The 17,133-nt window shown below is 38.6% G+C and overlaps 1 protein-coding gene across 1 annotated transcript in view; it reads right to left on the bottom strand.

Moving 5' to 3' along the window:
- LOC135533385 (NLR family CARD domain-containing protein 3-like) overlaps positions 1 to 16,809 on the bottom strand; it is a 37,490-nt gene extending 20,681 nt beyond the window's left edge. Inside the window, 2 exon segments of the mRNA XM_064960728.1 lie at positions 16,268 to 16,369; positions 16,649 to 16,809. Of these exon segments, the coding sequence (XP_064816800.1) occupies positions 16,268 to 16,353 (86 nt within the window). The 5' untranslated portion in view covers positions 16,354 to 16,369; positions 16,649 to 16,809.
- Positions 16,810 to 17,133: the final 324 nt, after the last annotated feature.

The following is a 17,133-nucleotide window of genomic DNA, read 5'->3' as shown; positions in this document are numbered from 1 at the left end:
TGCCTCATTTACACATGCTGTATATAGATCTACTGTATTTATTACCTCTCTCATCCTGCCTCATTTACACATGCTGTATATAGATCTACTGTATTTATTACCTCTCTTATCCTGCCTCATTTACACATGCTGTATATAGATCTACTGTATTTATTACCTCTCTTATCCTGCCTCATTTACACATGCTGTATATAGATCTACTGTATTTATTACCTCTCTCATCCTGCCTCATTTACACATGCTGTATATAGATCTACTGTATTTATTACCTCTCTCATCCTGCCTCATTTACACATGCTGTATATAGATCTACTGTATTTATTACCTCTCTCATCCTGCCTCATTTACACATGCTGTATCTCATTTACACATGCTGTATATAGATCTACTGTATTTATTACCTCTCTTATCCTGCCTCATTTACACATGCTGTATATAGATCTACTGTATTTATTACCTCTCTCATCCTGCCTCATTTACACATGCTGTATATAGATCTACTGTATTTATTACCTCTCTCATCCTGCCTCATTTACACATGCTGTATATAGATCTACTGTATTTATTACCTCTCTCATCCTGCCTCATTTACACATGCTGTATATAGATCTACTGTATTTATTACCTCTCTCATCCTGACTCATTTACACATGCTGTATAAAGATCTACTGTATTTATTACCTCTCTTATCCTGACTAGTTTACACATGCTGTATATAGATCTACTGTATTTATTACCTCTCTTATCCTGACTCATTTACACATGCTGTATATAGATCTACTGTATTTATTACCTCTCTCATCCTGCCTCATTTACACATGCTGTATATAGATCTACTGTATTTATTACCTCTCTCATCCTGCCTCATTTACACATGCTGTATATAGATCTACTGTATTTATTACCTCTCTTATCCTGCCTCATTTACACATGCTGTATATAGATCTACTGTATTTATTACCTCTCTCATCCTGCCTCATTTACACATGCTGTATATAGATCTACTGTATTTATTACCTCTCTCATCCTGCCTCATTTACACATGCTGTATATAGATCTACTGTATGTATTACCTCTGTTATCCTGCCTCATTTACACATGCTGTATATAGATCTACTGTATTTATTACCTCTCTTATCCTGCCTCATTTACACATGCTGTATATAGATCTACTGTATTTATTACCTCTCTCATCCTGCCTCATTTACACATGCTGTATATAGATCTACTGTATGTATTACCTCTCTCATCCTGCCTCATTTACACATGCTGTATATAGATCTACTGTATTTATTACCTCTCTCATCCTGCCTCATTTACACATGCTGTATATAGATCTACTGTATTTATTACCTCTCTCATCCTGCCTCATTTACACATGCTGTATATAGATCTACTGTATTTATTACCTCTCTCATCCTGCCTCATTTACACATGCTGTATATAGATCTACTGTATTTATTACCTCTCTCATCCTGCCTCATTTACACATGCTGTATATAGATCTACTGTATTTATTACCTCTCTCATCCTGCCTCATTTACACATGCTGTATATAGATCTACTGTATTTATTACCTCTCTCATCCTGCCTCATTTACACATGCTGTATATAGATCTACTGTATTTATTACCTCTCTCATCCTGCCTCATTTACACATGCTGTATATAGATCTACTGTATTTATTACCTCTCTCATCCTGCCTCATTTACACATGCTGTATATAGATCTACTGTATTTATTACCTCTCTCATCCTGCCTCATTTACACATGCTGTATATAGATCTACTGTATTTATTACCTCTCTCATCCTGCCTCATTTACACATGCTGTATATAGATCTACTGTATTTATTACCTCTCTCATCCTGCCTCATTTACACATGCTGTATATAGATCTACTGTATTTATTACCTCTCTCATCCTGCCTCATTTACACATGCTGTATATAGATCTACTGTATTTATTACCTCTCTTATCCTGCCTCATTTACACATGCTGTATATAGATCTACTGTATTTATTACCTCTCTCATCCTGCCTCATTTACACATGCTGTATATAGATCTACTGTATTTATTACCTCTCTCATCCTGCCTCATTTACACATGCTGTATATAGATCTACTGTATTTATTACCTCTCTTATCCTGCCTCATTTACACATGCTGTATATAGATCTACTGTATTTATTACCTCTCTTATCCTGCCTCATTTACACATGCTGTATATAGATCTACTGTATTTATTACCTCTCTTATCCTGCCTCATTTACACATGCTGTATATAGATCTACTGTATTTATTACCTCTCTCATCCTGCCTCATTTACACATGCTGTATATAGATCTACTGTATTTATTACCTCTCTCATCCTGCCTCATTTACACATGCTGTATATAGATCTACTGTATTTATTACCTCTCTCATCCTGCCTCATTTACACATGCTGTATATAGATCTACTGTATTTATTACCTCTCTCATCCTGCCTCATTTACACATGCTGTATATAGATCTACTGTATTTATTACCTCTCTTATCCTGCCTCATTTACACATGCTGTATATAGATCTACTGTATTTATTACCTCTCTCATCCTGCCTCATTTACACATGCTGTATATAGATCTACTGTATTTATTACCTCTCTTATCCTGCCTCATTTACACATGCTGTATATAGATCTACTGTATTTATTACCTCTCTCATCCTGCCTCATTTACACATGCTGTATATAGATCTACTGTATTTATTACCTCTCTCATCCTGCCTCATTTACACATGCTGTATATAGATCTACTGTATTTATTACCTCTCTCATCCTGCCTCATTTACACATGCTGTATATAGATCTACTGTATTTATTACCTCTCTTATCCTGCCTCATTTACACATGCTGTATATAGATCTACTGTATTTATTACCTCTCTTATCCTGCCTCATTTACACATGCTGTATATAGATCTACTGTATTTATTACCTCTCTCATCCTGCCTCATTTACACATGCTGTATATAGATCTACTGTATTTATTACCTCTCTCATCCTGCCTCATTTACACATGCTGTATATAGATCTACTGTATTTATTACCTCTCTTATCCTGCCTCATTTACACATGCTGTATATAGATCTACTGTATTTATTACCTCTCTTATCCTGCCTCATTTACACATGCTGTATATAGATCTACTGTATTTATTACCTCTCTCATCCTGCCTCATTTACACATGCTGTATATAGATCTACTGTATTTATTACCTCTCTTATCCTGCCTCATTTACACATGCTGTATATAGATCTACTGTATTTATTACCTCTCTTATCCTGCCTCATTTACACATGCTGTATATAGATCTACTGTATTTATTACCTCTCTCATCCTGCCTCATTTACACATGCTGTATATAGATCTACTGTATTTATTACCTCTCTCATCCTGCCTCATTTACACATGCTGTATATAGATCTACTGTATTTATTACCTCTCTCATCCTGCCTCATTTACACATGCTGTATATAGATCTACTGTATTTATTACCTCTCTCATCCTGCCTCATTTACACATGCTGTATATAGATCTACTGTATTTATTACCTCTCTCATCCTGCCTCATTTACACATGCTGTATATAGATCTACTGTATTTATTACCTCTCTCATCCTGCCTCATTTACACATGCTGTATATAGATCTACTGTATTTATTACCTCTCTCATCCTGCCTCATTTACACATGCTGTATATAGATCTACTGTATTTATTACCTCTCTCATCCTGCCTCATTTACACATGCTGTATATAGATCTACTGTATTTATTACCTCTCTCATCCTGCCTCATTTACACATGCTGTATATAGATCTACTGTATTTATTACCTCTCTCATCCTGCCTCATTTACACATGCTGTATATAGATCTACTGTATTTATTACCTCTCCATCCTGCCTCATTTACCTGCCTATAGATCTATTTACACATGCTCATTTACACATGTGTATATAGATCTACTGTATTTATTACCTCTCTCATCCTGCCTCATTTACACATGCTGTATATAGATCTACTGTATTTATTACCTCTCTCATCCTGCCTCATTTACACATGCTGTATATAGATCTACTGTATTTATTACCTCTCTCATCCTGCCTCATTTACACATGCTGTATATAGATCTACTGTATTTATTACCTCTCTCATCCTGCCTCATTTACACATGCTGTATATAGATCTACTGTATTTATTACCTCTCTCATCCTGCCTCATTTACACATGCTGTATATAGATCTACTGTATTTATTACCTCTCTCATCCTGCCTCATTTACACATGCTGTATATAGATCTACTGTATTTATTACCTCTCTTATCCTGCCTCATTTACACATGCTGTATATAGATCTACTGTATTTATTACCTCTCTCATCCTGCCTCATTTACACATGCTGTATATAGATCTACTGTATTTATTACCTCTCTCATCCTGCCTCATTTACACATGCTGTATATAGATCTACTGTATTTATTACCTCTCTTATCCTGCCTCATTTACACATGCTGTATATAGATCTACTGTATTTATTACCTCTCTCATCCTGCCTCATTTACACATGCTGTATATAGATCTACTGTATTTATTACCTCTCTCATCCTGCCTCATTTACACATGCTGTATATAGATCTACTGTATTTATTACCTCTCTCATCCTGCCTCATTTACACATGCTGTATATAGATCTACTGTATTTATTACCTCTCTCATCCTGCCTCATTTACACATGCTGTATATAGATCTACTGTATTTATTACCTCTCTTATCCTGCCTCATTTACCTGTATATAGATCTCATTTACACATCCTGTATTTATATGCTGTATATAGATCTACTGTATTTATTACCTCTCTCATCCTGCCTCATTTACACATGCTGTATATAGATCTACTGTATTTATTACCTCTCTCATCCTGCCTCATTTACACATGCTGTATATAGATCTACTGTATTTATTATCCTGCCTCTTTACTCATCCTGCCTCATTTACACATGCTGTATATAGATCTACTGTATTTATTACCTCTCTTATCCTGCCTCATTTACACATGCTGTATATAGATCTACTGTATTTATTACCTCTCTCATCCTGCCTCATTTACACATGCTGTATATAGATCTACTGTATTTATTACCTCTCTCATCCTGCCTCATTTACACATGCTGTATATAGATCTACTGTATTTATTACCTCTCTCATCCTGCCTCATTTACACATGCTGTATATAGATCTACTGTATTTATTACCTCTCTTATCCTGCCTCATTTACACATGCTGTATATAGATCTACTGTATTTATTACCTCTCTTATCCTGCCTCATTTACACATGCTGTATATAGATCTACTGTATTTATTACCTCTCTCATCCTGCCTCATTTACACATGCTGTATATAGATCTACTGTATTTATTACCTCTCTTATCCTGCCTCATTTACACATGCTGTATATAGATCTACTGTATTTATTACCTCTCTCATCCTGCCTATTTACCTGCTCTCTGTATCCTGCCTCATTTACACATGCTGTATATAGATCTACTGTATTTATTACCTCTCTTATCCTGCCTCATTTACACATGCTGTATATAGATCTACTGTATTTATTACCTCTCTCATCCTGCCTCATTTACACATGCTGTATATAGATCTACTGTATTTATTACCTCTCTCATCCTGCCTCATTTACACATGCTGTATATAGATCTACTGTATTTATTACCTCTCTCATCCTGCCTCATTTACACATGCTGTATATAGATCTACTGTATTTATTACCTCTCTCATCCTGCCTCATTTACACATGCTGTATATAGATCTACTGTATTTATTACCTCTCTCATCCTGCCTCATTTACACATGCTGTATATAGATCTACTGTATTTATTACCTCTCTCATCCTGCCTCATTTACACATGCTGTATATAGATCTACTGTATTTATTACCTCTCATCCTGCCTCATTTACACATGCTGTATATAGATCTAATGTATTTATTACCTCTCTCATCCTGCCTCATTTACACATGCTGTATATAGATCTACTGTATTTATTACCTCTCTCATCCTGCCTCATTTACACATGCTGTATATAGATCTACTGTATTTATTACCTCTCTCATCCTGCCTCATTTACACATGCTGTATATAGATCTACTGTATTTATTACCTCTCTCATCCTGCCTCATTTACACATGCTGTATATACATCTACTGTATTTATTACCTCTCTTATCCTGCCTCATTTACACATGCTGTATATAGATCTACTGTACTTATTACCTCTCTCATCCTGCCTCATTTACACATGCTGTATATAGATCTACTGTATTTATTACCTCTCTCATCCTGCCTCATTTACACATGCTGTATATAGATCTACTGTATTTATTACCTCTCTTATCCTGCCTCATTTACACATGCTGTATATAGATCTACTGTATTTATTACCTCTCTTATCCTGCCTCATTTACACATGCTGTATATAGATCTACTGTATTTATTACCTCTCTTATTCTGCCTCATTTACACATGCTGTATATAGATCTACTGTATTTATTACCTCTCTCATCCTGCCTCATTTACACATGCTGTATATAGATCTACTGTATTTATTACCTCTCTTATCCTGCCTCATTTACACATGCTGTATATAGATCCACTGTATTTATTACCTCTCTCATCCTACCTCATTTACACATGCTGTATATAGATCTACTGTATTTATTACCTCTCTTATCCTGCCTCATTTACACATGCTGTATATAGATCTACTGTATTTATTACCTCTCTCATCCTACCTCATTTACACATGCTGTATATAGATCTACTGTGTTTATTACCTCTCTCATCCTGCCTAATTTACACATGCTGTATATAGATCTACTGTATTATTGCTTGTATGTTGGTTCATTCCATGTCAAACTCTGTGTTGTTGTCTGTGTCGAACTGCTTTGCTTTATCTATTACCAGGTCGCAGTTGTTACCTACCTGGTTAAATAAAGGTGTTCTCAACTAGCCTACCTGGTTAAATCTAAGGTGTTCTCAACTAGCCTACCTGGATATTAAATAAAGGTGTTCTCAACTAGCCTACCTGGTTAAATAAAGGTGTTCTCAACTAGCCTACCTGGTTAAATAAAGGTGTTCTCAACTAGCCTACCTGGATAATAAAGGTGTTCTCAACTAGCCTACCTGGTTAAATAAAGATACCTGGTTAAATAAAGGTGTTCTCAACTAGCCTACCTGGTTAAATAAAGGTGTTCTCAACTAGCCTACCTGGTTAAATAAAGGTGTTCTCAACTAGCCTACCTGGTTCAATAAAGGTGTTCTCAACTAGCCTACCTGGTTCAATAAAGGTGTTCTCAACTAGCCTACCTGGTTAAATAAAGGTGTTCTCAACAAGCCTACCTGGTTAAATAAAGGTGTTCTCAACTAGCCTACCTGGTTCAATAAAGGTGTTCTCAACTAGCCTACCTGGTTAAATAAAGGTGTTCTCAACTAGCCTACCTGGATAAATAAAGGTGTTCTCAACTAGTGTTAAATAAAGGTGTTCTCAACTACCTGCCTACCTGGTTAAATAAAGGTGTTCTCAACTATCCTACCTGGTTAAATAAAGGTGTTCTCACAATGCTGTAAAGGTGTTCTAGCCTACCTGGTTAAATAAAGGTGTTCTCAACTAGCCTACCTGGTTAAATAAAGGTGTTCTCAACCTGGTATAATCTAAGCCTACCTCATGGTTAAATAAAGGTGTTCTCAACTAGCCTACCTGGTTAATAAAGGTGTATTTATTACAACTAGCCTACCTGGTATATAATAAAGGTTAAATAAAGGTGTTCTCAACTAGCCTACCTGGTTAAATAAAGGTGTTCTCAACTAGCCTACCTGGTTAAATAAAGGTGTTCTCAACTAGCCTACCTGGTTAAATAAAGGTGTTCTCAACTAGCCTACCTGGTTAATAAAGGTGTTCTCAATAGCCTACCTGTATTTATTAAATAAAGGTGTTCTCAACTAGCCTACCTGGTTAAATAAAGGTGTTCTCAACTCATTTACAGGTTAATGCTGTATAAAGGTGTATTTATACCTGGTTCATAAAGGTGTTCTCAACTAGCCTACCTGGTTAAATAAAGATGTTCTCAACTACCTGGTTAAATAACAGGTGTTCTCAACTAGCCTACCTGGTTCAATAAAGGTGTTCTCAACTACCTGCCTCATCTACCTGGTTCAATAAAGGTGTTCTCAACTAGCCTACCTGGTTAAATTCAAGGTGTTCTCAACTAGCCTACCTGGTTAAATAAAGGTGTTCTCAACTAGCCTACCTGGTTAAATAAAGGTGTTCTCAGCCTGACTGGATAGGTGTTCTCTACCTGGTTAAATAAAGGTGTTCTCAACTAGCCTACCTGGTTAAATAAAGGTGTTCTCAACTAGCCTACCTGGTTAAATAAAGGTGTTCTCAACTAGCCTACCTGGATAATAAAGGTGTTCTCAACTAGCCTACCTGGTTAAATAAAGGTGTTCTCAACTAGCCTACCTGGTTAAATAAAGGTGTTCTCAACTAGCCTACCTGGTTAAATAAAGCCTACCTGTTCTCAACTAGGTGTTCCTACCTACCTGGTTAAATAAAGGTGTTCTCAACTATACCTGGTTAAATAAAGGTGTTCTCAACTAGCCTACCTGGTTAAATAAAGGTGTTCTCAACTAGCCTACCTGGTTAAATAAAGGTGTTCTCAACTAGCCTACCTGGTTAAATAAAGATGTTCTCAACTTGCCTAACAGGTTAAATAAAGGTGTTCTCAACTAGCCTACCTGGTTCAATAAAGGTGTTCTCAACTAGCCTACCTGGTTAAATAAAGATGTTCTCAACTAGCCTAACAGGTTAAATAAAGGTGTTCTCAACTAGCCTATCTGGTTCAATAAAGGTGTTCTCAACAAGCCTACCTGGTTCAATAAAGGTGTTCTCAACTAGCCTACCTGGTTCAATAAAGGTGTTCTCAACTAGCCTACCTGGTTAAATAAAGGTGTTCTCAACTAGCCTACCTGGTTAAATAAAGGTGTTCTCAACTAGCCTACCTGGTTAAATAAAGGTGTTCTCAACTAGCCTACCTGGATAAATAAAGGTGTTCTCAACTAGCCTACCTGGATAAATAAAGGTGTTCTCAACTAGCCTACCTGGTTAAATAAAGGTGTTCTCAACTAGCCTACCTGGTTAAATAAAGTTGAAATAAAAAAAATAACAAATTAAACAGTATGACAGGGTGATAGACTGTTTTGTTCTCCTGAACTTTTGTTGCTGAAGAGAATCTCTTCTCTCACTCTGTTTTGGTTCATGCAGGTGACTGACAGGGTGCCATCTCTTCTCTCACTCTGTTTTGGTTCATGCAGGTGACTGACAGGGTGCCATCTCTTCTCTCACTCTGTTTTGGTTCATGCAGGTGACTGTGACAGGGTGCCATCTCTTCTCTCACTCTGTTTTGGTTCATGCAGGTGACTGACAGGGTGCCATCTCTTCTCTCACTCTGTTTTGGTTCATGCAGGTGACTGACAGGGTGCCATCTCTTCTCTCACTCTGTTTTGGTTCATGCAGGTGACTGACAGGGTGCCATCTCTTCTCTCACTCTGTTTTGGTTCATGCAGGTGACTGACAGGGTGCCATCTCTTCTCTCACTCTGTTTTGGTTCATGCAGGTGACTGTGACAGGGTGCCATCTCTTCTCTCACTCTGTTTTGGTTCATGCAGGTGACTGACAGGGTGCCATCTCTTCTCTCACTCTGTTTTGGTTCATGCAGGTGACTGACAGGGTGCCATCTCTTCTCTCACTCTGTTTTGGTTCATGCAGGTGACTGACAGGGTGCCATCTCTTCTCTCACTCTGTTTTGGTTCATGCAGGTGACTGACAGGGTGCCATCTCTTCTCTCACTCTGTTTTGGTTCATGTAGGTGACTGACAGGGTGCCATCTCTTCTCTCACTCTGTTTTGGTTCATGCAGGTGACTGACAGGGTGCCATCTCTTCTCTCACTCTGTTTTGGTTCATGCAGGTGACTGACAGGGTGCCATCTCTTCTCTCACTCTGTTTTGGTTCATGCAGGTGACTGTGACAGGGTGCCATCTCTTCTCTCACTCTGTTTTGGTTCATGCAGGTGACTGACAGGGTGCCATCTCTTCTCTCACTCTGTTTTGGTTCATGCAGGTGACTGACAGGGTGCCATCTCTTCTCTCACTCTGTTTTGGTTCATGCAGGTGACTGTGACAGGGTGCCATCTCTTCTCTCACTCTGTTTTGGTTCATGCAGGTGACTGTGACAGGGTGCCATCTCTTCTCTCACTCTGTTTTGGTTCATGCAGTTGACAGTGACAGGGTGCCATCTCTTCTCTCACTCTGTTTTGGTTCATGCAGTTGACTGTGACAGGGTGCCATCTCTTCTCTCACTCTGTTTTGGTTCATGCAGGTGACTGTGACAGGGTGCCATCTCTTCTCTCACTCTGTTTTGGTTCATGCAGTTGACTGTGACAGGGTGCCATCTCTTCTCTCACTCTGTTTTGGTTCATGCAGGTGACTGTGACAGGGTGCCATCTCTTCTCTCACTCTGTTTTGGTTCATGCAGTTGACAGTGACAGGGTGCCATCTCTTCTCTCACTCTGTTTTGGTTCATGCAGGTGACTGTGACAGGGTGCCATCTCTTCTCTCACTCTGTTTTGGTTCATGCAGGTGACTGTGACAGGTTGCCATCTCTTCTCTCACTCTGTTTTGGTTCATGCAGGTGACTGACAGGGTGCCATCTCTTCTCTCACTCTGTTTTGGTTCATGCAGGTGACTGACAGGGTGCCATCTCTTCTCTCACTCTGTTTTGGTTCATGCAGGTGACTGACGGTGCCATCTCTTCTCTCACTCTGTTTTGGTTCATGTAGGTGACTGTGACAGGGTGCCATCTCTTCTCTCACTCTGTTTTGGTTCATGCAGGTGACTGACAGGGTGCCATCTCTTCTCTCACTCTGTTTTGGTTCATGCAGGTGACTGTGACAGGGTGCCATCTCTTCTCTCACTCTGTTTTGGTTCATGCAGGTGACTGTGACAGGGTGTTATCTCTTCTCTACTGTGGTGCATTGAGGTGGTTTAAACCTCTCCAGTTAACTAAATGATTCATTTAAGTTTGACATCGAGTGTCCGTGTGTTGAATTTCAACATCAACAACAAGAAGAGAAATCTGCTGACACACACACACACATAAATCAGAACCATGGACTGCCACATATTTAGCTTACGTTGATTAGACTAAATAGTTGTTGGTATCTTTTAGTTGTAACTGTCTGTTAAATGCAGTATGTGTTGTGGACTCCATGCTGTATATAGATCTACTGGACTCCACCGGACAGACTCTCTGATTCAGTGATGAAACAAAGGTGTGGTTGAATTTAATCTGCCACTGTGTCTTCTTATTGTCTGGGCCTTAGGCTTATATATCATGGTTGATAAGCATATGAACTAGCAGGTTATAGAGCAAACACATGTGTTGTACCATGTCTTCCCCAGTGATATTACCCACTATTATCACAACACATGTGTTGTAACATGTCTTCCCAAGTGATATTACCCACTATTATCACAACACATGTGTTGTACCATGTCTTCCCCAGTGATATTACCCACTATTATCACAACACATGTGTTGTACCATGTCTTCCCCAGTGATATTACCCAGGCACCACTGCAGCACCACTGCTGATTATATTGTGTGACTTGTTAAGCTCATTTCTCCTCCTGAACCTTTTTAGACTTGGGGCCATAACAAAGGGGCTGAATACTTAATGATTCAAGACATTTCAGCTTTTCATTTTAAATACATTTTGTAAAGACTTCATAAAACATAATTCCACTTTGACATTATGGGGTGTTGTGTGTGTAGGACAGTGACCCCAAAACATCTGAATTAATCCATTTTAAATTCAGGCTTTGACACGACAAAATGTGGAACAATTCAAGGTGTGTGAATACTTTCTGAAGGCAAACCGAAAACCAAAATTGAGAGCTCTCCACTAAAGTTTTACAAACAATTAAACCCTTGAGGCGACGGAAAATAATATTCAAAAGTTTGGTCCATGGACACAGAGGGGTTAAACACTAAAGTTACCGACTAGCTTGCCTCGCTAGCAGGTCGTTCGTCTGAACAACAAACTTCGATATCTCAACACTGTAGCGAACTCCATCGTTATTCCCGAAGATCGCCTCAGCCCACTCTGTGCGATTACTGCAAAGCAAATATGGTAATATTATGGAACTGGACTCCATGGCAGATGCAATGAACTAGTTTTCATCAGAAAAAAACATTGTTAAAAATGTAAGGTGTCCAGCCTACTTGAAGAGCCCCAAAATAATATTCAAAAGTTTGGTCCTTGGATACAGAGAGGTTAAACACTAAAGTTACCATCCATCTAGTGAAGAGAGGAGAACCAGACAGTGGAAGTGTAAAGATAGCTAACAAACATTTGTATATTGCACTGTTCCGTACAATTGACCTTATTTTAGCGGCCCAAAAACATAACACTTCCAGGTCAACTGTAATATGAATACCAATGTAAAGCACCATTTCTCCCCTTTCCAGCTAAATCAATGAGGAGACCTTCAGGCTGCCCGCCTCTGCATGAATGAAGGCAATGAGCAGCCAGAGGAAAATACTGAGCATAGGGGTTGGCAATGTTCTGTAGTCAGTCATGATTGGCTCAGTGTTCTGTCACTCATGGAGACACTACGTCACCTCAACAACTACAGTGAGATCTCTAAAATTCAAGCCCATTGGGTGCTGCCATAGAGTTACATTAGTAGTGTCCAACCAAAAGGCTCAAGGTCATTGGCCACAGATAAAATGAACATCACGTTATATCTACCGTGGCTTTGATTGGATCATATCAGCATCATGTTATATCTACAGTAGCTTTGATTGGACTGATCATATCAGCATCATGTTATATCTACAGTAGCTTTGATTGGACTGATCATATCAGCATCATGTTATATCTACCGTAGCTTTGATTGGATCATATCAACATCATGTTATATCTACAGTAGCTTTGATTGGACTGATCATATCAACATCATGTTATATCTACAGTAGCTTTGATTGGATCATATCAACATCATGTTATATCTACCGTAGCTTTGATTGGATCATATCAACATCATGTTATATCTACAGTAGCTTTGATTGGACTGATCATATCAACATCATGTGTATCTACCGTGGCTTTGATTGGACTGATCATATCAACATCATGCTATATCTACAGTAGCTTTGATTGGACTGATCATATCAGCATCATGTTATATCTACAGTAGCTTTGATTGGACTGATCATATCAGCATCATGTTATATCTACAGTAGCTTTGATTGGACTGATCATATCAGCATCATGTTATATCTACAGTAGCTTTGATTGGACTGATCATATCAACATCATGTTATATCTACAGTAGCTTTGATTGGACTGATCATATCAGCATCATGTTATATCTACAGTAGCTTTGATTGGACTGATCATATCAGCATCATGTTATATCTACAGTAGATTTGATTGGACTGATCATATCAACATCATGTTATATCTACAGTAGCTTTGATTGGACTGATCATATCAACATCATGTTATATCTACAGTAGCTTTGATTGGACTGATCATATCAGCATCATGTTATATCTACAGTAGCTTTGATTGGATCATATCAGCATCATGTTATATCTACAGTAGCTTTGATTGGACTGATCATATCAGCATCATGTTATATCTACAGTAGCTTTGATTGGATCATATCAGCATCATGTTATATCTACAGTAGCTTTGATTGGACTGATCATATCAACATCATGTTATATCTACAGTGGCTTTGATTGGATTATATCAGCATCATGTTATATCTACAGTAGCTTTGATTGGACTGATCATATCAACATCATGTTATATCTACCGTGGCTTTGATTGGACTGATCATATCAACATCATGTTATATCTACAGTAGCTTTGATTGGACTGATCATATCAGCATCATGTTATATCTACATTAGCTTTGATTGGACTGATCATATCAGCATCATGTTATATCTACATTAGCTTTGATTGGATCATATTAACATCATGTTATATCTACATTAGCTTTGATTGGACTGATCATATTAACATCATGTTATATCTACCGTGGCTTTGATTGGATCATATCAGCATCGTACTTTCAAAACCGTTGCAAAGCAAATCACTAGTCTGCTATTCAGTGAGAGGTGGTCCAAGTCTTTTCCAATCACTAGCCTGCTGTTCAGTGAGAGGGGGTGTGGTCCAAGTCTTTTCCAATCACTAGTCTGCTATTCAGTGAGAGGGGGTCCAAGTCTTTTCCAATCACTAGCCTGCTGTTCAGTGAGAGGGGGTGTGGTCCAAGTCTTTTCCAATCACTAGTCTGCTATTCAGTGAGAGGGGGTCCAAGTCTTTTCCAATCACTAGTCTGCTATTCAGTGAGAGGGGGTCCAAGTCTTTTCCAATCACTAGTCTGCTATTCAGTGAGAGGGGGTGTGGTACAAGTCTTTCCAATCACTAGTCTGCTATTCAGTGAGAGGGGGTCCAAGTCTTTTCCAATCACTAGTCTGCTATTCAGTGAGAGGGGGTCCAAGTCTTTTCCAATCACTAGTCTGCTATTCAGTGAGAGGGGTCCAAGTCTTTTCCAATCACTAGTCTGCTATTCAGTGAGAGGGGGTCCAAGTCTTTTCCAATCACTAGTCTGCTATTCAGTTAGAGGGGGTCCAAGTCTTTTCCAATCACTAGTCTGCTATTCAGTGAGAGGGGGTCCAAGTCTTTTCCAATCACTAGCCTGCTATTCAGTGAGAGGGGGTCCAAGTCTTTTCCAATCACTAGTCTGCTATTCAGTTAGAGGGGGTCCGTCTTTTCCAATCACTAGTCTGCTATTCAGTGAGAGGGGGTCCAAGTCTTTTCCAATCACTAGTCTGCTATTCAGTTAGAGGGGGTCCAAGTCTTTTCCAATCACTAGTCTGCTATTCAGTGAGAGGGGTCCAAGTCTTTTCCAATCACTAGTCTGCTATTCAGTGAGAGGGGGTCCAAGTCTTTTCCAATCACTAGTCTGCTATTCAGTGAGAGGGGGTCCAAGTCTTTTCCAATCACTAGTCTGCTATTCAGTGAGAGGGGGTCCAAGTCTTTTCCAAGCTTAAAATTATAAACATTCCCCTGCAACACCATGGACCAGAAAAGGTTGAATACATTGGCCATGCTGTGACTTCTGCTGAGTTCAAAACAACTGGAAACGTGGAAATCTCAGATTTCAGTGAGTTCAAGACAACTAGGAACTCAGTAAAAAACTAGCTCCAATTGAGAAAATAGGTCTTGAATCGTCATCCAACTATAAATTCTAAGTCGGGGCCTCTGGCCTTTTCAAGAGCTCCGACCTGAAGATGAATGATGCATTTATCAGAGTTCCAAGTTGTCTTGAAAGCACCATAAATCCAGAGAAGGCCAGACTTTGATGACAAAGTTCAATGACTAAATTTGCCCACAAGAATCGCCGCGCCGCCCCACCCTACACAGCCCTTATTTGAAGTGTTTCTACAATTCCCTATGGGAAAAATGCAAGGTGGAAAAACTATTGGAACAATTTCCCTGTTTGACCGCTAGGTGTTATGGGTACTACAACACCTCCACTGTGGGGCTCTATAAAACTATTGGAACCATTTCCCTGTTTGACCGCTAGGTGTTATGGGTATTATGACACCTCCACTGTGGGGCTCTATAGATCAAATGAAACGGGAGAATCTAGAGAATGTAACAATATAAGTTTCATCTTGCTGTGATGTAACAATATTCGCTGTGATGTAACAATATTCGCTGTGATGTAACAATATTCGCTGTGATGTTCAGCCCCCAAAATGAAAAATAAATACTAAATAATTTCATAGAATTGAACTCAGACCACTTTCTCTTGGTCACAGACGGACAACAACACTTAGTGTTTCCAGCTGAAGATGTAATGAATCTGAACACATTTGAATGGTGTCTCTGTGCCGCTCAGTTGACGTTTAGGAGAAAATATCAGACACTAAAATCTATCTTAGAACAGTAATATTTTACACATGAAGGTACCCAGAAGACTTCATTTCTGATGAAAAAACACAAGTGTGAAAAAATTATGAATATAGCGTTTTGGATATAAACTCTTCATAAATTCTTAAACAAAATTGTACTCTCACCTCTTAATACCGTTGGTGTCATGTTCCCCAGAGAGACTCATTTTAGAGGCAGGGCCGCCCTCCTCTCTCTCCCCAGAGAGACTCATTTTCGAGCAATGACCCCTAAACAGAGATCCAACATGTCATTGAACTATAATACATGAAAAAATATACAAATTGTAAAATATCCACAAAATACGAATATATGAACAATATGTTGTTTTTTCATTTCATTGCCTACGCCCAGTTAGCGCCATTTTGTATGATTGAACTGTCACGTACCTGTCCCAGGTGAAATGGACTGTTAGATGTGAGTGTTTTACTTTCATTCACTAAACTAAAATTACACCATACATTTAATTTCTCTTCACACTTTACAATAATCCCTGGGAAAAGTCTTACCTTGTAGCCTGAATTCACAACCAGACCATGTCAAGTCATTGAAATATTCTGCTGAGAGAGCACCTTGCTGATGACAAGTGGCTCTGTATCTTCAACTTTATACCAACATTCTACCAACATCCTACATGAATAACTCCTGGTAGGATCCTTACTATCCCAACTTCAACATTCTACCAACATCCTACATGAATAACTCCTGGTAGGATCCTTACTATCCCAACTTCAACATTCTACCAACATCCTACATGAATAACTCCTGGTAGGATCCTTACTATCCCAACTTCAACATTCTACCAACATCCTACATGAATAACCCCAAGGGTAATCCTTATTATCCCAACTTCAACATTCTACCAACATCCTACATGAATAACCCCTGGTAGGATCCTTACTATCCCAACTTCAACATTCTACCAACATCCTACATTAATAATCCCTGGTAGGATCCTTACCTTGTAGCCTGATTTCAAAACCAGAACATGTCA

Source organism: Oncorhynchus masou, unplaced genomic scaffold (assembly GCF_036934945.1).
Source record: "Oncorhynchus masou masou isolate Uvic2021 unplaced genomic scaffold, UVic_Omas_1.1 unplaced_scaffold_2351, whole genome shotgun sequence".
In the NCBI taxonomy this organism is placed as follows: Eukaryota; Metazoa; Chordata; class Actinopteri; order Salmoniformes; family Salmonidae; genus Oncorhynchus; species Oncorhynchus masou.
The sequence above is the reverse complement of the archived record's forward strand: the minus strand, read 5'-3'. Positions and strand labels throughout refer to the sequence as shown.